Genomic DNA, 26,350 nt, shown 5'->3' with positions numbered 1-26,350 from the left:
AACCCAGAAGCACTCCTCCTTCCTGGGATAATTGAGTGCCAAATGACACATGTCAAAGTGAGGAAAATGCCATGGAAACAAGGTCATGGATGCTTTTCCCCAAAGCTCCTGAAACAAAAGTTGAAATAACAGAGATAATTAGATATAATTATAAAGTCAACCTCAGAGCTTTGGGAGGAAACCTGGTTTTTCCTGCTTTGGAAATGGTGGTGCATCCCTGGGCCGGGTATAATTTCCAAAACTCACCAAGAAAAGCAGCACTCACTTCTGTCCCTAAACCATCTGCTTGGCATCCTCCATGCTGAGGGGCTGCTGGGGAAGGGTTAGCAGGAAAGGGGTGTCAGAGAAAGTGAAAGCTGGCAGGTCCAGAAAACTGCCGCTTGGCAGCCTCTGGTTCAGGGATGTCGGTTGAGTCCTGACCCAGGATTGCCAACACTGACTTCTAGCACCCTTCGGCATCGTTAGTAATCTCGGGCAGAGCTGCCAACTCACAAAATAAAATTACGTCTAATTCACTGAAAAGAAGAAAAAACACAGTTGTGCAGCTTTTCCCCAAAGGGCATGGTTGGGGAAAGCCTGTTGCAAGCTCAAGAGGACAAAGCTATACTGAGTAGGAAATGATTTTTTCTCTCTCAGCCCTCTGACCCCCAATGGCCCTCACTCTGTATGCCCCCTTCCATTCTCTTTTCTTCCCTCTTGGCTGAATCAGGCCACACTGGGCCCTTATTCACTTGCCTTAGCACATTCAGTCCTTCTGAGTCCTCATTGAGGCAGGCCCACAGGAACTTTGCCCCCTTTTTTTGTTTTTTTCTAATCATAGTGTGGTAGTTAAGGTTATATGTCAACTTGGCTGGGCCTGGTTTTGAGTGGCTGGGAAGCTGGTGGTAGTTATTCCCCATGATGAGATTAGCAAGCAACTCCATGGTGGAATCTGCCTCAAGCAGCTGAGTAGCTGCTTTAGGGCTGCTTCCTATACATAAGGAGAAGCTGCTTCCTGTACATAAGGAGAAGCTTTGAAAATGGTCTGCAGCTTTCATGGCACACTTGAACCCTGCATGTAGCTGAGTCTTCTTCATTCAGCAGTCTGCCATGCTTTGCTGATCTTGGGACTTTTCATGGACTTGAATCACTGGTCTGCCATGTGGTTTGGTAATATCGGGACTGTGCCTTTTCATCTGTCGACCTTGAGTTTGTCAGTCACACAGGCAGCAGCTGCCTGAGTGAAGAGATGCCTCCAGTTTCAGTGGGCTGGGACCAAGAGGGAGAGATGAAGGCCAAGGTCAAAGGGCTTTCAACCAGCCCCTAGAGCCTGGTACCTTGAGCTTGGATTTTTAGCCTCCAAAACTGTAAGAATACACTCGTGTTTGTTAAAGCCGTCCCGTTTGTGGTATATATATTCCTGTCAGAGCGGCACTAGGTAACCAAAACACATAGTAAATATATTTAACAAAACATTGCAATTTCCACATTTTTTTACATGTGCAATTCAGTGACATTGGTTATATTCATCACATTGTACAACCATCACCACTATCCATTTCCAGATTTTTATCACCCTTAAGCTTAGTGTCCCCTAAGCAATGAGTTCCCCTTGCCCACTCCTGCCCACTCACCTCTAGTGACCACTAATAAACTTTGGTATCTATACACTTGTCTATTCTAGATATTTCATATAAATGAGATCATATGGTATTTGTCCTTTTGTGACTGACTTATTTTACTCAGGATTATGTTTTCAAGGTTCATCGTGTCTGGAGATGAGGAACTATTAATCCAACTCATGGTGATCCCATGTGTATCAGGGTAGAACTGTACTCCATAGGGTTTTCAATGGCTGATTTTTTAGAAGTAGATTGCCAAGCTTTTCTTCTAAGGCTTCTCAGAGTCAATTTGAAACTCCAACCTTCTGGTTAGTAATCAAGGTGTTAACCCTTTGCAACACCCAGGGTCTCTGAGGAACTATTAGGAAGATCAAAATCATTTGCCTAAGTCTCATCACCAGTAAGTGGTCCAGTCAAGAATAAAAAACATGTTGTTCTGGTTACCTAGTGCCACTCTGACAAGAATATACTACTACAAATGGGATGGCCTTAACAGGAGTTTATTCTCTCACAGTTTGGAGGCTTTAAGTCCAAGTTCAAAGTGCAGGCTCTAGGGGCTGGGTGAAAGCCCCTCAGCCTTGGGGTCCAGCTCTGCCTCTTGCTCCCAGCCCACTGGAACAAGCCTGCTGGAGCTAGAGGCATTTCTTCACTCAGACAGCTGGTGGCTGCTGAGGTGGACAAACCCAAGGTTGACAAGTAAAAAGGCACAGTCCCGGTGTTACCAAACCACATGGCAGGCCATTAATTTAAGTCCATTGTAAATCCCAAGGTTGGCAGAGCATGGCAGGCTGCTGAACAACGACATGGCTACATGCAGGGTCCAAGTGTGCTATAAACTAGAGACCATTCCCAAAGCTACTCTTTATATATGGGAAGCAGACCACATACCCAAAGCAGCTACTCAGCTGCTTGTGGTAGATCCTACCATGGAATTGACTGCCAGTCTCATCATGGGGAATAACTACCACCAGCTGCCCAGCCACTCAACCAGGCCCAGCCAAACTGATGCACAAACATAACCACCACGCATGTTTAGCCCAAAAGCCTAGACTCTTATCCATTATACCAACAGTTCTCAAAGTTTTGGATCTCAAGACCCAAGAACTTTTGTTTATATACTGATACTCACTATATTTGAAACTAAAACTGAAAAATTTTTCAAATATATATTATTAATCCATTTTAAAATAATAATAAATGCCCATTACCTAGTTATATAAATAATATATTTTATAAGAAACACAACAAAAGAAATTTAATTGAGAAGAGTGGAATTGTTTTGCAATTTTGCTAATCTCTTTTGTCCCTGGCTTAATAGAAGACAGCTGGATTTTCACATCTGTTTCAGCAATAAATTGTGATATGTTCTTTTGGTTGAAGTACAAGAGGGAAATCTGGCTCCCCACAAATATGTGGTTGGAAAAGGAAGGAATATTTTGATAGCCTTTTCAAATAAGTGTGGATATTCTTCTTTGATGCAACACCAAAACCTGGCAAGTGGTAGTTTCTTAAAGATTCATTGCGGTGTGGAACCTGAAACTGTATCAATGAACTTTCTATACTCTGTTACATTAAACACCAAGGAGCCCTGGTGGCACAGTGGTTAAAATGCTCATCTACTAACCAAGGTATCAGTGGTTCAAATCCACCAGCTACTCTGTGGGAGAATGATGCAACAGTTTGGTACCATAAAAATTTACAGCCTTGGAAACCCTATTGGGCGCTTCTACTCTGTCCAATAGGGTCGCTGTGAGTCAGAATCGACTCGATAGAAGTGGTGGGAGTACATTAAACTCCACTGATCTGTCTTGCACATTGAACAAAATTTTTAGTCATACATGATCTGGTAACATCACACAGTCATTTGGAAAGTATTGGTTCAATGAGTCATCTAGATCTTCCAAAGTATACAATTTATGTATTATATCATATATAAAAAATAGCACATCCATTAAGATCAACACCAATCCCATCAGAAAAATTTTTAAGTACGGGGAAACTGTCAAGCTTACAGTGGTAGTTACAGGTTTTTCAAAAATTTAATTTTCATTTGAAAGAGCAAATGTTATCATTGACACAAATACTGTCAGTTGTTTTCCTGGAAGTGACAGGCTCACTGGTTCATTCTTGAGAAACTGTCCACTGAATACCAACGTCTGAATAACCACTTTGAGTAATCCTTTTAAGTAAAAAAAAAAAAAAAAAAAAAGCCCTGTGGAGTACAGTTCTTCTCTGATACAATAAGCCAGAATACACTAAAAAAAAAAAAAAAAAAAAAGGGGGCTAGTTCAGCTTGCAGCACAGTTACATAGGTGCCTCTCCTCAAGGCAACCATCATATTGATATGCAGTACTTGATTGATGTCCACTTCCTGTTGGCCACACAGAATGTTAAAAAGATGTGTACTCAAGGATGGAGATTTAACACAGGTGATCATTTTTACTGCTTCCTCAAGGGAATTCTTAAGTGAAATGAGGTTTTTCTTGTTTCATTTAACCTACAAGTACATAAAGAACAGTGACCACTAGTGCTGCTAACTATAAAGTTGGAGGTTCAGGTTCCCCCAGAGGCACCTTAGAAGAAAGCCCTGGTGATCTACTGCTGAAAATTAGCCATTGAAAACCCTATGGAGCACAGTTCTACTCTGACATCCATGCAGTCACCATGAGTCAGAGTCAGCTCAATGGCAAGTGGTATTTAGTACAAATTTGGTGCCAACACCTTGATTAATGCTAAGAGGCCCACAGCTTTACCCTTTGATGCTTTGGCCCTATCAGTGCAAATATCAACACAGTGAAAAAGCCAAATAATGTTTTGATCTTATTGCAAATACAGCCTCGACCTCAAAGGGTCCTGAAAAGATCTTAAGAACCCCCAGTGGTCCGTGGACTTTGGGAGCCTCTCAGGTGCATTGCACACTGGCAGGCAAAGAACACACAGAGGCATCCCCTCTAAGTTAGCATGAAGCCTACAGAATCTTACTGAAAGCAGGGGAGAAGCAGGGGCAAGACATCTTAGCCCTCCAAGTCTCTGACACAAATATTCTGTGCAAAGGGAGGGCCTTAGCCAGCTTCAAAAGTTTCAATTACTACTGTGCCGTTACCCTTACAGGCTCAGGCTTACCTCATCTTTTCTGGAAGAGCTGAAACCTCAGGTCTGTGTATGTCCATTTAAGGGAATAGTTACTGACAGGCCCTCCTGGTTCTGGAACAAATTCAGTAAGCCTACATCTCTGTGAGGGCTAGAGAAGTGTCTAGTGCTGGTGAGCAGGATGTCCCCAGCCTTCCACCCTGATGAATACCCTTTATCCAGGAAGTTCTGCTAGTGAGTTTGGTGTTTTGGTTTTTTTTTAATTACCATCCCCAACCCTAACCCAGTCTCTTCCCCTCCCTGCCCAGTAACTGCCCTACCCCGTGCCCCTCACAGTTATTCACTCATGTGTGTCCTGCATTTCTTCCGTGTGAATGTTGCCCCTCTGGTGCCCCATGGTCGATTGCTCTAAGGGATGCAGCTCCATAGAGTATGTGAGTGCATTACCCTGAGTTGAGTGGTCTGCATGTATATCTTGTTTACTATTGGGCTGAGAGCCAGCCCCTGGGAATGAGTTTTATTCCAGGCCCGAAGTGTATCCCAGGGCCATAGTATTGGGGATCCCACCAGACTCCATCTGACCAGTACTTTTGGTTGTTATTGTGTTTTTGGATTTTGTTCCACATTTTTCCTCCCACTCTATCCAAGATCTCCTTTTTTTATCCTTTCCCGAGTGGTTGGCATTGGTAGCCAGGCACCATCTAGTTCTTCTGGTCTCGAGGTCCATCATGTCCTAGGGCTGATTGCTTCCAAATGCCCATAGTTTTTTTGCACTGTTCTTCACTTTGATGATAAGAGAACAATAGATGCTTCTTAGATGGCCGCTTGAAAGCTTTTAAGATCCCAGTCACTACTCACCAACATAGGTTGTGGAACAAGATTTTTATCTATTTTATTGTGCCAATTGAGTCTGATGTCCCCCAGTACTATGGTCCTGAGTCAGCAGACCTGGTAAATCTCTCTCCCATAGTACCTGGCTGTCTATGAGGGTTTTCTCTATGTCTGTCTTATATTGTTTCTAAAAGGATTGTGGGTATTTTGTATCACCTGCTACTGAGTTTGAATCTGTTTTCCTACAACTGATATCCCAGGGAGAGGAAAGGGAAGGATGGCACATCTCCCCGCACCCCCAGGCACAACCATTGGCAAAGGGATTTATATTAGGATTTGAGGGTCTGAGGCCATTGTGGGATGCAGGCTGGCAGGTATATGTGTATGTCCATACACCACACACACACACACACACACACACACAGCAGCTTGCCCTGGAGGACACTGGGCTGAGACATAACTCTTTGAGAGTGAGTGTGGCAGGCAGTGATGACAGGAACAGATTGACTGAGGAGACTGCTGCTGGAGAGACTGGAGGATGGGGGGGTAGAGGGAACAGAAAGCAGCTCAGTGGAGCTTTCTCCTCATCTGCACTTCAAGCAGGGTGATGGACCTATGCAGGAGAAGGACTGAGCAATGCAGTAAGTGACAAGCATAGTGAGTGGTACTGACAGCATAGGCTCTGGGATAAGGAGGAATCCAGGAGATTCTGCCCATCAGTCTTTTTTTTTTTTTTTTTTTGGGTGAAAGTTTACAGAGCAAATTCATTTTCCATTCAGCAGTTCATACACATTTTGTCTTATGACATTGACTGCGATTCCCCACAACATAACAGCTCTCTTCCCACTTCCTCCCCATAGTTACTACCTCTTCCCTGTTTCTTTCCCTCCCATGCACTCCCATGCTCCCCCCGCAGCTGTATCCCCGTGCAAACACTGCCCTACTGTTCTCCCACAATGGATCACTCCAAGGAGTGTATCTACCTCATATAAATGTTCACCCTATATGCTTGTCTGTTGGTTGGCTGGAAGTCACAGGAATGAGTTCAGTTCGAGACCTGGAGGGTAACTAGGGGCCATTGTCTCAGGGGTCTCACCAGGCTCCATTAGATCAGGAAACCTGGCCTTTTTTTTTTTTTTTTTATGATTTTGAATTTTGTTTCACATTGTTCTTCCACTCTATCCAGGATCTCCTGCCCCCTGAGTCTTTAAGAAAGTAAGTAAGAATGTCCTTGTCTGCCCTGAAAATGGAACAGCTGCCGTGTATAGCACTGTGTGCCAGCTGCTGTGCTGAATTTTTTTCACATGCTATCACATTTCATCCTCCCAACAACTCTACAAGGCAGGTATTATTATTTCCATTTTGCAGATGAGGTAACTGAGGCTGAGGAAGGAATAATTACTTATGATCATACTGCAAGTAAACAGTAGAACTCAAACTCAAGCCTAGGCCTGTCTGACCCAAAGGCCCATCTTATAACCACTATCTCCCATAGACAGGGTCCCAGGTCCCAGGGTGCTCTGCCCAGTGGCCTGGCTTATTCAGGATTTGCAATAGACAGTCACAGATCTTGGTACCTGCTGTCTGTCCTTAAGCACAGAGAAGACAAACTCAGGGTGCTGCCACAATGCCATCAGGTACCTGTCCAATGCTCTAGCAGGGTCTGTCGTAGCAGCTGGGTCTAATCTAGCAATGCCAACTGCTGCCCAAAAAGAGGCTTTGCCTTCTGTGAGTCCCATGCCATGGGATCCCCAGAGCACTTTATAGAGCTACTCTCCAATGCTGACTACACCCTTGCCCTTCTTTGTCCAGGCAGAGGGACAGGAATGTGCCTTAGCCAGCTGGACTGGGCTGACCACATCTCTGGAGAGTGGCTGGTTCTGGGCACAGCAACCTCTTTGAGTCCTGGTGCAGGCCATGGCCCAGAGCAGCCTCAGCAGATGGTAGCAGTAGAAGACACTTCCAGGCACTGTCAGACATTCACAGCATCTGTGGAAGGGGGCATGGGAGGCCTGAGCTCATGCCAGCAGCTGAAAGAGCCCTTCACTCATTCAGGTGTTTACTGGGTCCTGCTCTATGCCAGGCACTGTTCCAGGAGCTGGGAGTAGTGGCTAGCACAACTGATTAACTGATGAGATCCTTAATCTCAAGAAACGTAGATGGAGGAAAAAGATAGTAAAAGAAGTCACCAGTAAATTAGGAATTTCGGGTAAGGAGTAATGTAAGATTTCACAGGAAAATAAAGAAGAAAATGAAGTAGAAAGAACATGTTTTTTGAAGGTCCCAAGATGGAAAGAGTTTTTACTCAAGAAATGGAAAAGTCCATGAAATGGAGCAAATAGAATGAAGAGCCAAAAGCTTGAGAAGGGCCATGTGAGGCCTTATAGACCATGAGGAGGACTGACTCTTTATCATATGGAAAATGTGAGGGCCAAAGAAGATTTTAAGCAGTAGAGTGACATGATCCAATTGTCACTTTAGAATGTTACTGTGGAAAAAAGAATAGAGAATGGAAAGCAGTCGATCATTATGGACCTTTCAATAATTGTATGCATTATTGGGTGGAGATACGTATGTGTGTGTATTCCAATTTTAATGAACACTAATGTGCCAGGAGAAGCCCTTGTACCATAAACAGTTGAGCACTCAGCTACTAACCAAAATGTTGGCAGTTCAAACCCACCCAGTGACTACATGGGAAAAAAAGCTGGCAATCTGCTTCTGTAAACATTATAGCTAAGAAAACTCTATGAGGCAGTTCTGTTCTGTCACGTGAGATTGCTATGAGTCAAAAACAACTCAGTGGCACTCAACAACAACAGTGTGCCAAGTGGACATTGGTGGTTCAGTGGTAGAATTCTCACCTTCCACGCAGAAGACCCAGGTTTGATTCCAGCCGTGTAATTCCTGTGCAGTCATTACCTGTCTATCGGTGGAGGCTTGCATGTTGCTGTGATGCTGAACAGGTTTCAGCAGAGCTTCCAAATTAAAGACATACTAGGAAGAAAGGCCTAGTCATCTACTTCTGAAAATCAGCCAATGAAAACCCTGCATATTGCAGTGACCCAATGTGCAACCAATCATGGGGATGGCACAGGACAGGGCAGCATTTTGTTCCATTGTGTATGTAGTCACCATGAGTCCAGGGGCTGACTGGAGGGGCAGCTAACAATGTCCCAGGCACTGCTCCAAGAGTTTTCCACAGAGTCCCAGTTGATTCTCATAATCACATTTCAAGATGGTTATTGCTATAAAAAACCAAACTCACTTCCCAACGGTTTGACTCATAGTGACCCCTCCTTGGTGGTAGCCCAATCTCCCTTCTGAGGAGTGGCTGCTGGGTTTGAATTGCCAGCCTTCTGATGCCTTAGGCACTATGCCACCAGAGCTCCCAGTTATTGTTATAAGACCATTTTACAGATGAGGAAACACAAGTCCAGAGAGGTCAAGTAACACATCTGAGGCCACACAGCTGCTTGGTGGTGGAGCCAAGCTGTGAGCCTCTGCTGCCTCCTAAGCTGCTCCTGCATTTCCACAGGCCTCTGGTAGAAATCCAGCCTATAGAGGGGGCTCCTGAAAGGTGGATACCCTGTCTCTCCTTCCACATTCAGCAAGTTTGAGAGTTCTTTGTGGAACACATGTCAACACCACACAGCTTGAAACAAGAATGGGGAGCATCTGCTCACAGAGATCTGTGTGAATTTTCATGTGAGGCAGATGTGTTTTGGATACTTGCGCTGGGACTGAAACAAGCATTTAAATGTGGGTCAACACAGAAGTTGACCCTCTAGAAACACTCTAGCAGTTCTAAGCCTGATGGGGCAAGAGTGCAGTCTTCTGAAAGGGTCCCCCTGGGCCTGGGCTGTAGCTACTGGCAGCTTTGGAGTTGAAGTCTTCATGAAGGGCTTCCTACAAAGAGAGCTTGCTCCCACAAGTGCATCTGCATTTCTGAAGTGAAACCTTTGATTTGCAGTTTCTGAGCTGCGGGGCCAGGTCGCAGGGGACACTGCATTTAAGCAGTTCCCTTGTATCCTCAGTTCTGCTCCACGGTGCCAAATGCAGCTCCACCTGGGCAGTTCTAGGGCTTCCATCATACAGATGATATTTTCTGAGCATCTACTAGAGTCCCCCGGGTGGCACAGAATGTAAAGTGGTAGGCTGCTAGTCAAAGTTTGGAGGTTTGAGTCCACCTAGAGGCACCTCAGGAAAAAGACCTGGTGATCTTCTGAAAAAATCAGCCTTTGAAAATCCTATAGAGCACAGTTCTACTCTGACACGCATGTGGTCACCTTGAGTTGGAATTAACTCAATGACAGCTTGGCAGCTAACAACGGATGCCAGGCAGTGTATGGGAGGCTGCAGTGAGCAAAACAGACATGGTCCTGCTGCTAATAATCACCCTGAGGACCATAACAATGGGGTTAAATGTTGTGAAGAAAATATACCAAAAGCTGTGGGTTCCTGTAATGTCACCAGTGAGTGTGAGAGATGATGTTGTAATAGGTGACCACCCCAAGGAAAGTTGCTGTCCAGTGCACACAGACTCCTATCTCTGGATACTGGCCTTTGAGAAAGTACCTTTATTTATGGAATACCAGGTAAGGAGCCAGGAGGACTCTTCTACAGATCTGACTTCCCAAAGTCAGTATGAGTTACAGTTTTGTGGGTTTGAAGAGGGAAGCTATACGTATTAATTTAAACTCTAGGAGATCTAATGCATGGGGATTTTTAGGGTGGTGTAAGTGCACGTATGGTGGTCATATATGGATGTTCTAAAAATAGTGACCTTAGCATGATTGGTGGTGGAGTTTTTGCAGGTGATGCATCACTAGGTCATTTTAGGACAAGTCTGGAGTCTTCTGTGCATGTTCTGTGGGCCAAATCTGGTAGGAACTGGGATACTCTTGTTGTCTCCTGCTTGCAATTGCTCTTTCAAAAAGAAACAAAGTTACCATAGGAAGTTACCAATTGCAAGAGTTGTGGGGCCTGGGCCTGGTTATATAGTATCAGGGGAAATGGTGCCTGAGATGAGATTGAGCCCCTGTGGACAATACCTAGGCAGTGAGGAAGAAGGGGAGTTCAGGCAGAGAAGTAGCATGTACAAAACCTGGACCCCAGAGGAACAGGGACCACTCAAGGAAAAGAAAGTCTAGTGGTATTGGAACCAGGGGTCAAGGGAGAGCTTGGTGAATGTTGAAGTCAAAGAGGGAGGGAGGAGCAGAGCTTGGAAGGTCTTGTAGGATTTGGGCAGGAGTTGGTTGTCCTCCAATAAGCAATAGAGGCCACAGAATAGTTTTAAGTGGGGAGAGCCAGGTCAACACACAGAGGAAATGGCACTGTGGACCCAGAGGCTCCCAAGCAACTGTATGACATTGCTCACCCTCCAGAACTTTGAACCTCCCTATCTCAGCTGAGGGTGCTGCCAGCAGCCTTGAATCCAATAGTCATTTATGCATTTGTCCAGCTGATACACACATCTATGGAGGCCCAAGGTGGTACAAACGGTTAATGTGCTTGTGTTGTACCCAGGTTATGAAGGAGTTGTTCAGTACGAGGAATATGCCAACACACGACAATGCAAAAGCAATAGGAAAGTTTATTAGCTAACTTAAGTTAGGGTCCTTGCTCTTACCAAATCAATGGCTTGAGCAAAAGACCCCGTGCCCCGGTATTTTCACAAATTTATGGAAAAATATGGGGTGGAGCAGCACCAGGGCGAGAGGGTACAGATGATTGGTTGTTGCTAAGGGATTTAGGGCAGTGATCTAAGATGTTGGGGGATGTAGAGAAACCCCCCGGCTTCAAAGTCCACTTAGGGCAATATTATCTAGAGAGGATGCAAGGCTTAGGTATGTGGAAGACTTTCAGGAGCCAAGCAGATCTCCGATCCGGATGGCTTTTGTGATGCGTGCTGAGTTCGGAGGAAGTTTCTGATACCTGCTGAGACTGGAGGGCAGATAAAGGCCCTAAGGAGTGTTTAGAATTCCAAAAGTCTTGTTAGTATTGCTGACACTAAAAGGTTTCTGGTTAAAGATCTTCCTGGAGGCTACTAGGACTCTGGCCTCAGACTCACACTTGGCTGCTAACCAAAAGGTTGGAGGCTCAAGTCCACACGAGGGAGCCTCAGAAGAAAGGCCTGGCAACCTATTGCCAAAAAATTCAGCCATTGAAAATGCTATGGAGCACAGTTCCATTCTGACACACATGAGGTCACCATGATTTGGAATTGTCTCAATGGCAACTCATGTTTTTTCTCTGTGCTGTGGCAGGATAGAGCATTCCTTGAGAACACTGTAGGTGGTTTTTTCCATCCAGGATCCTATGAACAGAGCTTCTGATTAGTCATTTATTCATTCAACAAATATTTGAGCCTTTACTATGAACCAGGCACTATACTATGCACTGGGCATCTAGCAGTAAACAAAACCGACAAAGATCCTTGCCTCCATGAAGCTTACATTCTAGTGGGTAGGAGAGAGAAAATAAATAGTAGAGTATATCCTCTCAGGACTGAGATGGCTAAAGTGAAAATAAGGAGCACAAAGTGGAAAGATGAAATAGCATGGGGTTGGCTTCTTAGGCTTGAAGGCCCAACAAACCAGAGTTTAAATACTTGTTCCTGGCTTACTACTTACCTCTCTGAGCCTCAATATTGTCATCAGCAAAATGGGCAAAATGCCTAGCAAAACACACCTCAGTACCAAAGGATTAAATGAAATAACAGAGCCTCTCCATCCCAGAGACTCAGATAAGGCTCCTCAGTCTTATTTTATTGTTTTGTGATTGTTCTTATCTTTATTGTCCTTGTCATAGTGTTATCTGTGAACTTAGGTAAACTTGTCTCAATTTACGTAACAAGCCCAACTTACAAGCCACTTTGAGATGTGCTTGTCACATGACCTTCTGTCAATATTCCTACAGTTAGACTTGAGGTCTAAGTATGTTATTCTGATTTTTATCTTAGATGCTTCAACTTTGCTAAGTAATTGTAGCAAGCAAATGAGAGTGAGAGAATGAGTGGCAGTCAGGTCAGACTCTTTCCAGGCTGTTCTTACGGGGTTAATTAGTCTCCTGTGAAGAGAGATGCTCTCTGATCTGGCACATCCCTGCCCACCCTGCTTATTCATCCAGCTACTGCCTCTAAACTCCCTCTCATACAACACTGTCCAGTCAAACACCTCCTGTATCCAGGCACTGAATCCCCTGTCTTCAGCCTGTCCAGAGCCCCACAATCCTACCATCCCCCAAGGCCCCCTGCCCTACTGAGAAAGCAGGGAGCCCACCATGTCCCTGCTCCTCCCCATCACATGCCAGCCAAGCCCCACCCAGGGCCAGTATCACAGAATGCCTCCAGTCTCTCACTCAGGGGAGAGCATCCAGAAGCTGGCAGCGTACCACCTGCACCTGACTGCAATCACAGTCTCATCATGCTTTGCATACAATGACTCCAAAGTGTAAGATGATCTGCACTGTCTCCGGCTGTCCTCCTTTTGCCCCTGGCCTTCTCATACTGCCTCACACTCCAGCTTAGACCCCTTGGCAATCTCGATCCAGAACCTAGTTCCTCACTTTCACTGAGCTCTCCCTCCTCCTCTGCTCAATTCAAGGCTTCACCATTTGTGCCCATCATCTCAAATTAAAAAAAAAAAAAAAAAGATGCCATCAAGTAGCTCCACTCCTAGAGACCCCGTGTGTGCCAGAGTAGGACTGTGCTCCACAGGGTTTTTATGATTATTATTTTCTATATACAAACCAAACTCACTGTCATCAAGTCAGATCCAACTCATAGCGACCCCTCCTTGGGTTTCCAAGGCAGTACCACTACGGAAGTAGATTGCCCAATCTTCCTTCCAAGGAGTGGCTGGTGGGTTTGAACTGCCAGTCTTCTGGTTAGCAGTCAAATGCCTTAGGCACTATGCTACCAGAGTTCCTATTTTCTATATATAAATAGCTTCTACGTGTACAATTTAGTGACATTGATTACATTCTTGGAGTTATGCAACCATTCTCACCTAGCCCTCTCAGTGGCTGATTTTTCAGAAGTAGGTCTCCAGGCCTTTCTTCCAAGGTGCTTCTGGGTGGACTTGAACCTCCAACCTTTCAGGCAAGCATATTAACCATTTGCACCACCCAGGGACTCCCCTCGTCTTAATTAAATCTTTTACATGTCTTCTCCTTAGCCACATCTTTCTGCATAGACCCCTTGGTGCTCTCCATCCAGAAACTAGTTCCTTCCCTTCAAAGGACAAATCTCAATTTGTAATTTATATCTCTTTATGTATATGTTCCCATCCACTCCTCGGAAGGAAGGTTGGGCAATCCTACTTCCGTAGTGATACTGCCTCGGAAACCCAAGAAGGGGTCGCTATGAGTCGGGGCCGACTCGACGGCAAATAACAACAACAATGTATATGTTCTGTTCTTTGTCTCTCATCTTTCTCTCACATACACACACACATTGGACTTTTAATCACCAGAAAGCAGGGACTGTGGTTGTTCTGTTCATCAGTATATACAGCATCTGGTACATTGAAGTTATTCCATAAGTATTTGAACCTGAACAAATGAATATGTGAATAAATGCACTTCTCTTAGCTCATCTTCTTGAAGGCAGGATATAAGCAAATGTGTAGCTACTTTTCAGGACAGATGATCATGCTTAAAAAGGAAAGTGTGGTCTGGTCATCTTTCTCTCTCCCAGCATCTAGCATAGCCCTTAGCACAGATTGGGTATGCAATAAAGGCTTGAGTTCCACAAAGATGTTAAACCAACATACCATGGCCACCTAAGCCCATATTGGGTTTTGCTCAATGTTCTGTGCTATGAGGATCTCTAGGAGCAAGCCATGGGAAGAGAGTCATTTGGCCTTAATTTTATGTAATATGCATTCCAATTTGCCCTTAAAGCTAAGCCTGGTTCAGTTATTGACAAACTTATTCATATCCTATTTTGACCCATTTCTAGTCCATTCAGTCACTTTTTTATGTATTTACTGGGCACCAGGAAATGTGTTAGCACCTTCCTGTTCAAAATCTGTTCCACAGACCAGCAGCTTCCACCATCAATCAGGAGCTTGTTAGAAAAGCTTGCTCCAAACCTTGTTCCAAACCTACTAGCTCAGAATCTGCATATTAGGCAGCTCCAGGACTGGGGAGGAACAGCACAGCCTGACAGCCAGGTCTTACCCAGAGACACCAACATTCAGAAATAGCCAGAAGCCTGGTATCACTAACCCTTTGAATCACCTCCTTGCTTGGCTCCCTTTTGGGAAGGTTGGGGCAGCCTCTGACCTCCTGGGCTCCAAACTGAAGTCCTGAGCCTCCTTAGTCTCCAGTGTCTTTTTGAGTTGTGACTGCCCTTAGGCTTGCCAGGGAGGAAGCACCTTCCCAGGTGTTTTGTGTGTACTTTAAAGATTGCTAGCACTGGCAAGAAACAGACAACTAGGTTCTGCCTTCATAGAGCTTAAGGCACACACTGGACAAGGGACCAACAGCCACTGGCTGTTAACAAGAGAGGGAGTCCCACCCAACAGATCAGAGCAGGTCTTATAAGCCATTGGAATCAGCAAAGGGGGGTGGGGGATAAATAAATTAGCTATGTTCCCTCTTAAGGGTAGCAGTGCACTTAATAACTTTATAATTTATGATTGAATGGAACCTCCTTCTCTCGTATTGAGTCACACTCACATCTCCAAGGAGGTGGTCTCCTCCTAGATGAGCAGGTCAGTGCAGGACCTGGAGTGCAGGCAGGTCTGGGCTCAGCGTCTCCACCTATTGGCTGCATCCACCTCTGAATCCTTGTCCCCTGTCCCTCCCACCATGGGGTCCTCTTGCTGGGAACAGGAGCACAGTGCCCCAGGTAAGAGATATGCCCCTATTTCCTTGGCTTCCAGATGCACATCAGAGATACATCACATTGAATTAGAGTTCTTAAGACCACTCATGGCTCAGCTTTCACACAGCCCTCTAGTAGTTAAATAGAGGGCATGTGGAATAATGTATAGGCCTTGGAATCAGAGATCTGAGTTCAAGTCCTAGCTCACCTATTTGCTCACTGTGTGACCTTGGGCAAGTAGGTTAACATCTCTGTACTTTTGTACTTAAGTATTATGTATTATTCCTGCCGCATAAGGTTTTTGTGAAGGCTAGACATAAAATGAGTGCTTTAGTCAACAAATATTTATTGAACATCTACTATGTGCCACCTCTGTATACAGCCTTAAGGGGATCCAACAAAGGACAATTTCAGACAAAAGCCCTGCCATCATGGAGCTTATTAGTCCATTGGAGAAAAAGTTATTAGTTGAATAATCCACATAAAAAAAAATGGCAAAGGTGATATATGTCTTGAAGGAAAAATGAAAAGGAGCTGTTGTTGTTGTTAGGTGCCGTTGAGTCAGCTCTGACTCATAGCAACTCTATATACAACAGAATGAAACACTGCCCAGTTGTGTGCCAGCCTCACAATCCTTGCTACACCTGAGCCCATCATTGCAGCCACTGTGTCAATCCATCTTGTTATGGGCATTCCCCTTTTTTGGTGACCCTCCACTTTACCAACCATGATATTCTTCTCCAGGGAATAGTCCCTTCTGACAACATGACCAAAATAAGTGAGACGAAGTCTGGCCATTCTTGCTTCTAAGGAGCACTCCAGTTGCACTTCTTCCAGGATAGATTTGTTTGTTCTTTGGGCTTGAGAGAGTAAAAACAAGAACCCAACCTACCCTGAAAATTCAGAGATTTTTCTGAGAACATGACAATGTGTGCAAGTGTCTCCTGGATGTCACTCTACACTTCTCTTTCAGGTACCTGGAAGGAAACCACTTAACAGCAGTGCCCAAGGAGCTGTCTGCCCTCCGACACCTGACATTAATGTAAGGAGCCCAGTTGGAATAGGTCAGGAAACTGGTATGGAGGGAAAGGGAGACTGGTGCTGGAGGCTGACACCGCGTTTTTGCACTTTCTCCCTGAGTAGACCAGGAAGAGGCATTGGGGAGGAACAGCACAGCCTGACATCCAGTTCTTACCAAGAGATACCAATATTCAGAAATAGCCAGAAGCCTGGTATCACTGACCCTTTGAATCACCTCCCTGCTTGGCTCCCTTCTGGGGAGATCAGGGCAGCCTCTGACCTCTTGGGCTCTAAACTGAAGTCCGGAGCCTCCTTAGTCTCCAGTGTCTTGTCCTCAGGCTTGCCTGTAGAGAAATGGATATTCTTTTTCCTCTCTTTTTAGTTCCCCAGAAAATATTCCAAGTAGATGGTTCAAATTGAGTTTCCTTCAGTCAGGAACTGGTATTGTCTCCAAGTCTGGGAAAACCTTCAAATGAGGACAGGGCCCAGGAAGCCAGGCATCCTCTGAGGTTTGTCCAACAGCCTCACTGCCTTGCCGAGGCAGGACCCAAGAGAGCACAAAATAATACCTTGGGCAAATATTAATAGAAAGGTGTCCCTGTCTGTGTAGGGAGGCAGATAGCCAGTTCACAAAAGGGAAGATGAGAGTTCTTTCAGAATGAAACAATGCTACCCTTGGGAAAGTGGGAGACCCACTGAGGAAAGGTAGATAAAAGTCACCTGTCACCTCCTTTGGCCTGGCTTCCTAGCTACCCCTGTGCTGAGCCTTTAGATCAGGGTGTCTCAACAGCTGTGCTATTGATTTGGGGCCAGATAATCCTTTGTTATGGGCCCTGTCCAGGGCACTGTGGCATGTTTAGCAGAACCCTGGCCTCTACCCACTAGATGCCAGTAGAAACCCCCCCAGTTAGAATGTCTACATTGTTGTTGTTATGTGCAGTCGAGTTGGACCCGACTCATAGCGACCCCTCCTCCTTGGGTTGCCAAGGAAGTATCACTACAGAAGTAGATTGCCCAACCTTCCTTCTGAGAAGTGGCTGGTGGATTTGAACCACCAGGCTTCTGGTTAGCAGTCAAGTGCCTTAGGCATTATGCTACCAGAGCTCCTACAAACATTGCAAAATGTGTCTTGGGGGGCAAAATGTCTCCCAGTTGAGAACCACTGCTCTACATCAATGAACATCAGCTGACTATAGCAATCACCCAAACAGCCAGTTTTTTAAATTACTGATGATACTCAGGTCCACACCAGACCAGTTAAATTAGAATATCTGGGGGTATAGTCTAGAATATTTAAAAGCTCCCCCAAGTGACCTAAGGTTGAAAGGTGCAGCTAAGGTTGAAAACCACTGCTCTGGATATTTATCCCTGAGCAGAAGCTAAGGGTTGCAGTTAGCAGAGGACTACACCCCTGCCAACCCCTATCTCCCTAAGAGGGAATCTGATAAGATAGAATAAGTGAATGGCAGAAAAGAGGGAGGGTAATGGGACAGTGAAAGGATAAATTGATCAGGAAAAAAAAAAGGACTATAATAAGCAGAGATTATCTTAGTGCTATGTTTTGCTGGTAGAATGAATAATAATAAACTTATAATTGAGTGATTGAATAGCTGAGTGGATAAATGAATGGATGGATGAATGAATTAACAACAGTTGGTTCAATGATTGAATAAGTGCTTCATTTGAAAAATGAAATAGACAGTTGGATGAATGAGGGATGGAAGGATGGATAGATGAGTCAATAGGTTGGTGGATCAATGGATTGATGGATGGATGGATGAATAGGTAAGTGGGAAGATTGACAAGCAGATGGATGAATAGATAAGTGGGTAGGTGTGTGCACAGATGGATTCAATGAAGGATGGATGGATGGATGAATGGATAATAGGCATATGTGATACTTGAGAATGACCACTTTGGATGTAAATGACAGTAAAGCCAGGAATTTTAGTGACCTGTCTGTTTTGCTTTTCCTAGAGACCTGAGCAACAACAGTATTGGTGTGCTGACCAATTACACTTTCAGTAACATGTCACACCTCTCCACTCTGTGAGTACAGTGACCATGGCCATGAGCTTGGCAGTAAATGGCCTATGGCTTTCCTTTCCTTAGTCTCTTCAAGCCTAGGTTCTCTGCTCTAGTGATCATCAGAGCTGTAGTTGTCCCAGTGTAGGGTAAACTTTAATCATGGGAAGAAAAATAAAGTAGGTCAGGACTCCACAGTCTGGGCAGTTAGAGAAGAGCTGAAACCTAATTACTCCTGAAGAAAGCTCTCATTGGAATGCCCTCTGTGATTTGTGAATTTTCTTTCCCAGTGGAGGGTTTCCCTACATAATTATATTTTGCTCAGACCCATTTCTTTCCAATTAGCTTTTACACGTTGTGAACACTCACCATTTAACAATAAAAGGAGGTGATGGAGAAGCCAGTTAGAGAGCCAGCCTACAAGAGAACATGGGAGAAAACTGCGGAAATGAAGCCAGTAATCTTGCTGGGGTGGTGGGAGAAATTTCTCTTCCCTTTATGGTTAGGATGTTTTTTGTCAATATATTAAAATTGGGATGATAAACCATTTGCTGTGACAGGTCCACAGGGTGGAAAATACACCCATGAGTAGCAGACAGTAAGAGCTGCCAATAGGGCATTGTCTCCTTTCCCACAGGATCCTGAGCTACAACCGGCTAAGATGCATCCCCACCCATGCCTTCAATGGACTGCGGTCTCTCCGTGTGCTGTGAGTAGCCCAAAGACTGTGGGTCTCCGCTTATACTTAATTGGGTAACAGCAGGAGGTAAACTGAGCACTTCCCTTCTCCAGGCTCCTTGGTTCAGTGTTGACCCTCTACACCCACACACACACACACTCACACACTTCCCTACCCAGCAGCCATATTTGCTCAAGGAGACAGAACTTTTGCTAAAGACTCAACCAGACCTGGTGTCCATCCCACTATCACTTGTGGAGTCTTGAGCAAATTACTTTGCCCTTTGAGTTTCCACTCCTTGGTCTATAAAAGGAGATCAGTAACACCCCCCTTGTGAATATTCCTAAAACCCACTGCCATTGAGTCAGTTTCAACTCATGGTGACCCTATGGGTCAGAGTAGAACTGCCTTATATGGTTTCAAAGGCTGTAATCTTTATAGAAGTAGACTGCCTCATCTTTCTCCTGCAGAGCAGCTGATGGCTTTGAACCACTAACCTTTTGGTTAGCAGTCCAGTGCCTTCACCACAGCACCACCAGAGCTCCTTTGTGAGCATTAGAAATGCAATTATATTCCTCAGATCATGCACTGTGTGCAGCACATAGCTATTATTTGGATGATTGTTGTGTTCACACTTGGTTTCCCCAGGCTTCAGGAGGGTGATGCCACACTGTGAACCTCTGCAAGGAAACAGCACCAGAAGATGGTGAGCTGGAAGCCCAAGTGCCCATCCAGCTCACGACAGACAGGCGGTGTTTAGCAATCCTAGAGTTGGTTCATACAATGTCTTTAAAAAAACAAAACAAAAGTATTAATAAGTTGACAACATTTAGCCATCCAGAAGTTTCTCATAGAAATCTTAATTTCCATATTCTCTTAGAAAATTGAGAGACCTGGCCAAACCAGGGCCTGCTCTTCATTCCTACTTTCAGCCATGGGGCACTGTTGAGTTTCTTTGGACAGAGTTTCACAGCCTGCAGCCCCCATATCCGGCCCCCCTCCATCACCTTACCTGCCTGATCTTGTTCCACACATAGGTAGGGAGCAGCTGACTAAGGCAGATGAGCTCCAGGTAAAGGCTAGATAATGTTATGTTTTGGTTATTTCTAGTGCCGCTCTAACAGACATACCATAGGTATCTGACTTCAACAGTTTATTGTCTTACAGTTTTGGAGGCTAGAAGTCTGAGTTCAAATTGCCAGGCTCTAGGGGCTGGGTGAAAGCCTCTCTTGGACTTCCGCTCTGCCCCTTGCTCCCAGCCCACTGGAGCTAGAGGTGTTTTTCACTCAGGCAGCTGCTAACTGCTAAGGCTAACAACCCCAAGGTCAACAAATAAAATGGCATAGTCCCAATATAGCCACACAACACAGCAGGCCACTAGTTAAAGTCCAGAAACAGTCCCAAGATTAGCAGACAGCATGGCAGGCTGCTGAACATGCTACATGCAGCTACATGCAGGATCCAAGGTGCAAAAAAGCTATAGGCCATTCCTAAAGCTTCTCCTTATATATTGGGAGCAGACTACATTTCCTAAGGCAGCTGCTCACAGTAGATTCCACCATGGAGTTGATTACCAGTCTTATCATGGGGAATAACTACATCCAGCTGCCCAGCTACTCAAAACCAGGCCCAGCTGACCTGGTTTTGACCGTAACCTTAACTACCACATTCTACGATACACCTGCTTTCCAAGCTTGGCTCTACCACTTCCTAGTTGTGGAAGTCCTCCCATCCATAAAATCAGATAATAATAGCAATTGCCCTTGCAAAGCCTTATGAGGACTGAATGCAGTGTTCCAAGTAAAGCACTTAGGACGTATTCTGGTGCACTATAAACACTCAAAAAATATTCAGTTGTTATTACTTTTCTTGGAGTCCCTGAGTGCTAAAAAAAAAAATTAACGCACTCAGCTGCTTACCAATAAGCTGGCAGTTTGAGCCCACCTACAGCCACCTTAGAAGTAAGGCCTGACGATCTACTTCCAACAAATCAGTCTTTGAAAACTCCATGGGGAGCAGTTCTACTTGGACACACATGGGGTCACCATGAGTTGGAAATGACTTGATGACAAAAGTTTGTTTCATTATTACTATTCTCATATCATAGCTTTGAGAGTGGAAATAGCACCCTGCTACCACCACTCACCCACCCCAAAATGAAAACCTTATTGTCACCTGATTTTTATTCCTGTCTATACTGTTGGTAAAGAAAAATTCTTTGGGTGATACTTGCTTGAGAACAGAGAAGCCAGATACTCTGCCACTAAACCTGTCAATTTCTTGTCTTTCTGGCCCATTATTACTATAATAGTGGTAACAGTATTTTTATGGGACTTTTCATAGCCATTTGCTTATTTAATATTTGCTATTCAAACCCACCAGCCACTCCTCAGAAGGAAGGTTGGGCAATCCTACTTCCGTAGTGATAACTGCCTCGGAAACCCAAGGAGGGGTCTCTATGAGTCGGGGCCGATTCGATGGCAAATAACAACAACAACAACATGAGGTTGAGAAGATTATGCCCATTTTAAAGTTGAGAAAACTGAGGTACAGATTGGGGAAGTAATTGGCTCAAGGTCTAGCAGTCAGGAAGTTCCAAAATATAACTTCCCAACTGGGCCCTGGGCCCTTAGCAGGGCCCAATGTCAATAGGCAAACAGCACCCAGTGAACTGGTCTATTCTGGATTCTCCAGGATGATGTGATTTATTGAAGCCCACAAAAGTCCATGTCAGTGACAACTCCTGCCACATGTCATCTGCGCTGTTATTAAAAATCAATTCTCTAGGGGCAAAGAAGTGCCCGCACTGACAGTGTGCAATCTGTTATTGTCACTTATTTATTACCCACCTTCTCCAGGGAGTTTGAGGATGAAAACATCAGCAAAACCATTTTCCTGTTTCCAGTTGAACACAACGAGAGATAGACACATCTCATTGGCTGGGACTCATCCTGTCTTCCGTCATTCCCGATACATTGTCTTCCATCCCAATCTACCAGTGCTCTGTATAGGTTTGCTGCCAAGAGGGTTTAAAACAAAAAAAAAAAGAAGAAGAAGCAGTTGCCCTTGAGTCAGTTCCAACTCCTGGCAACCCCATGTGTGCCAGAGTAGAACTGTGCTCCATAGGGTTTTCTATGGCTGATTTTTCTAAGGTGAATTGCCAGACCTTTCTTCTGTGGCACTCTGGCTGGGCTTAAACTGCCAAGCTTTTGGTTGGTAGCCCAGCACTTAGCCATTGGCATCACCCAGGAACTCTGCCAGGGGGTGTTGTTGTTGTTATGTACTGTCGAGTCGGACCTGACTCATAGTGACCCTTCTTTGCGTTTCCGAGGCAGTATCACTGCGGAAGTAGATTGCCCAACCTTCCTTCCGAGGAATAGCTGGTTGGTTTGAACCGCCAGCCTTCTGTTTAGCAATCAAGTGCCTTAAGCACTAAGCTACCAGAGCTCCCAATAACAATGTAGGGCTCATCCAGGACCTGCTAATTTTAATGAGGCCTCTGTGTGTACGTTCATAATGAGAGTATTTCTGGTTGGAGCAACTCAACAGTAAGTGGGAGAGAAAAAATGTCTGTCTATCCATCTGTCATGGGGTGGGGGGGAATGCACATCTCCAGCCTGCTCAGGGTTTTCTCCTTCTTCAACACCTTGTTTGTTCTACTCCAGCACCACTCTTCTCATTTGTTCATCAGGAGTAACTGTGAATAGGCAATAATTGCTGTTCTTGCTTATTGAATTAAGTAGACTTTTAGCACCATCATCTTAGAATTGTGGGATCTCATGGGTTAAATAAGAAATCTTGTTGTTGTTAGGTGCCCTTGAGTGATTTCCAACTCATAGCGACCCTATGTACAACAGAAGGAAACACTGCCTCTCCTGAGCCATCCTTACAATCGTTGTAATGCTTGAGCCCATCGTTGCAGCCACTCTGTCAACCTGTCTCTTTGAGGGCCTTCTTAGAGCCCTTCAATCCAATCATCTACCTCAGTGGGGAGCAACCATTTTCTGCACAAGGGCCAATTCAGGAAAAATAAAAATGTTTATGGGCTGTATTTCTTTTATGATATTTGTATCCTCTCTATCAGTAATTGCACATCTAGGAGTTTATGTTAAAGAATCATCCCATATGAGGGTAAGGTTTTCTGCATTAAGATCTTTGTTGTGCTTTTATTTTTATCCTAAATTTTAAATACAGCCTCCAAGTGCCACAGTGGGGAAATGTTTAAGAAAACATGATTCAGCCAGTCAGTGAAGTGCAATTATTATGAGGTAAAGAAAAAATGGGATAACAATATGGAAAAGTGTTTACCACATAGCATCAAATAGGAAAATAAACTAAATGTGTATACATGTTACAATTATAGCTTATAAACATTACATATACCCAAGAAGAACTATAGGAAATACTGAAAACTGAGAAAAAAACATTGATAGCTATTAATATAAAATTATTTTATAATAAATAATGGCAAAGCTAAAGATTAACAACAATGCAACACAATGCACTGCTGTCAAGTCAGACCCAACTCATAGCAACCCTTGGGTTTCCGAGGCAGTATCTCTACGGAAGTAGATTGCCCAGTCTTCCTTCTGAGGAATGGCTGGTAGGTTTGAACTGCCAGCCTTCTGGTTAGCAGTCAAGTGCCTTAGCCACTATGCCACCAGAGCTCCCTAAAGATTAACAAGGATAGTAAAATATTTACCATTTGTTGTTGTTATTTGCCGTCGAGTCGGCACCGACTCATAGCAACCCCTTCTTGGGTTTCTGAGGCAGTATCACTATGGAAGTAGGATTGCCCAACCTTCCATTTAGGGGGATGGAAAAAACATTTTTTGAAATCAGGAATTGTAGTATCTCCAACAGCATCTGAACATTTTTATATTCTTTCCTCATTTCTAAGGGTTCCATTAGGAGTCCCTGGGTAGTGCAGATGGTTAAGTACTCTACAGCTAACCTAAAGGTTGGCAATTTGAATCTGCACAGAGGCACCTCAGAAGAAAGGCCTGGCAGTCTGTTTTTGGAAGATCACAGCCTTGAAAGTTCTTCGGAGCACAGTTCTACTCGGAAACCATGGGGTCACCATGAATCAGCATCAACTAGATGGCAGCTGGCTTGACTTGGTTTTTTAAAGAGTTTCAGTATTTTTATTAAAATTTCAGAAACGATCAGAGACGCAGGAATACGTGGAGTTCGGAGAAGGGAGGGGTATTAACATCAGCTTTCAGCCATAGACAAAGCCCCAAAAGTAGTGTGAAACAGAAAAAGAGCCGACATTTAATTGCATGTGTGTTTGTGTGTGTGTGTGTGTGTGGGTGTATTCATGTGTGGCTATGAATGCATTTCAGAAAACACAACAAGAGGGTAGTCAGGGAGCACTGAGTACGAAACATTGTATGAAAAATACTGTTCTATTTCACTCCTAATCTAAAATAACTGGAAGAGAACATTCTTATATGCATTCTAGTCCTGTGTGGGGATCTGTGCTTTCCTTGATCTTTGCCCTACACCAAATCACATGTCTGTGTGCATGTGGTCCCAAATGTCACTCTCTAGCAGCCACCTCTGTCCTCCACTCAGTGGTGAGGTGAAGCCTCCATAGCCTCAGCTACAGGGGGGCCATCTGGAATCAGTTAGCTCTGGGGAGGCTCTTTCAATGTGTGCTCATGAAGGAAGGAGTAGGATTATCTATCATTCATTATCCAGCTATTTTTAGATCCTACTCTGTAAAGAAGGAGCTCTGGTGGCATAGTGCCTAAGACATTTGTCTGCTAACCAGAAGGCTGGCAGTTCAAACCCAGCAACCACTCCTCGGAAGGAAGGTTGGGCAGTCTACTTCCTTAATGATACCGCCTCAGAAATCCAAGAAGGGGTCACTATGAGTCTGATCTGATTCAAGAGCAGTGAGTTGTTTTTTTGTTTTGTTTTGTTTTTTAATTCTCTAAAGTAAGAGTTCTGGTGGTGTAGTGGTAAGGCACTTGACTGGTAACCACAAGGTCAAAGATTCAAACCCACCAGCTGCTCCACGAAAGGAAGACCGGGTCATCTACTTCGGTAAAGATTTACAGGTTAGAAATCCTGTGGGGCTGTCTCTGTTCTATAGGGTCACTGTAAGTTGGAATTGACTCAATGGCAGTGGGTGATAGTCTCTAAGGTAAGACTGTACTTTTTACACACATAGGGTCTCTTCATCACTGTTCTGCCAACTGCATGAATCCTCCCTCTAACATGCTTGAAAGGGCTGGCTCCCTTTGGCCTTTGCCTGATTACCTCCAAAGACAAAGAGCTCACTCTATTACAAGGCAACCCCTTTCCATTTTGACCAGATGTTGAAATTCTCCTGGTTCTGAGGGTGGCATCTTGGGCTCTGAACACCACCTCAGAAGAAGGAGCTGTCATGTCCCCTTGCCCTCACTTCCTACTGCCACATTAAAGACTGTCTGTACCATAAAAAATAAAAAGAAAGAAAATTGTCCTGGTAAGCCAAAACTACTCCTTGTCATTTCCAAACCACAGTTCTAGTTTGGTCCTTTCATAAAACCAGATGGGAAAAAAAATTAATTATAGAATTTTAGAACTGTACAGTCTTAGAAATTCTCTTTCCAAATCTTTTCTTTATAAGGATCAGATTCAGAACAGTTTAGTGACTTGCTCAAGATCATTTGCTTATTCATCCTTTCCTGAATGCCTTTGTGGATTGGATGCCACTATACCAAAACCAAACTCACTGCCATCAAGTCAATTCTGACTCAGAGCAACCCCCTTTTGGGTTTCCAAGGCAGTAAATCTTTACGGAAGTAGATTGCCTGGTCTTCCTTCCATTGAGTGGCTGGGGGGCTTTGTACTGCCAGCCTTCTAGTTAGCAGTCAGATACCTTAGGCACTACACCACCAGAGCTCCTTAGATGCTACTATGCGTTAAAAAAAGAAAAAAAAAAAAATGACTGCAACACAGCCACTGCCCTCTGGTAGTAGAAGGGGAAACAAACAAGTAAATAAGCACGTCAAGCGCAGGCCCTGGGTTGAGTCCTATACTATCTGAACAACTTGCACAGTATCTTTTAACTCTCAGAACTAGCTTAAGAAGCAGGATATTAAAAGTCTTCCAGGGAAAGATAACTGGCCCAAACCTCCTTAAGTATAGAAAGAAAATGTATTGATTCAACAGTTCAGTGGTAGATATTGGGCTCTAGGCATGGCTGCAGGTGGGTGTTTCAATGATGCTCTCAGAAATGTGTCTTTCTGTCTCACCACTGCTTTCCTCTGAATAGAC

The 26,350-nt window shown here is 44.4% G+C and overlaps 1 protein-coding gene across 1 annotated transcript in view; it reads left to right on the top strand.

Annotated features, from left to right (window-relative positions):
* Positions 1-26,350, top strand: part of SLIT3 (slit guidance ligand 3) — a 953,284-nt gene that overhangs the window by 852,062 nt on the left and 74,872 nt on the right. The window contains exons 21-23 of the mRNA XM_007939744.2: positions 16,331-16,399; positions 18,355-18,426; positions 19,040-19,111. Coding sequence (XP_007937935.1) covers positions 16,331-16,399; positions 18,355-18,426; positions 19,040-19,111 — 213 coding nt within the window. The remainder of the gene's footprint in view (positions 1-16,330; positions 16,400-18,354; positions 18,427-19,039; positions 19,112-26,350) is intronic.

Source organism: Orycteropus afer, unplaced genomic scaffold (assembly GCF_000298275.1).
Source record: "Orycteropus afer afer isolate SDZICR_OR568_19922 unplaced genomic scaffold, OryAfe1.0 scaffold00062, whole genome shotgun sequence".
Lineage (NCBI taxonomy): Eukaryota > Metazoa > Chordata > Mammalia > Tubulidentata > Orycteropodidae > Orycteropus > Orycteropus afer.
This window is presented reverse-complemented; position numbering and strand designations above follow the sequence as displayed.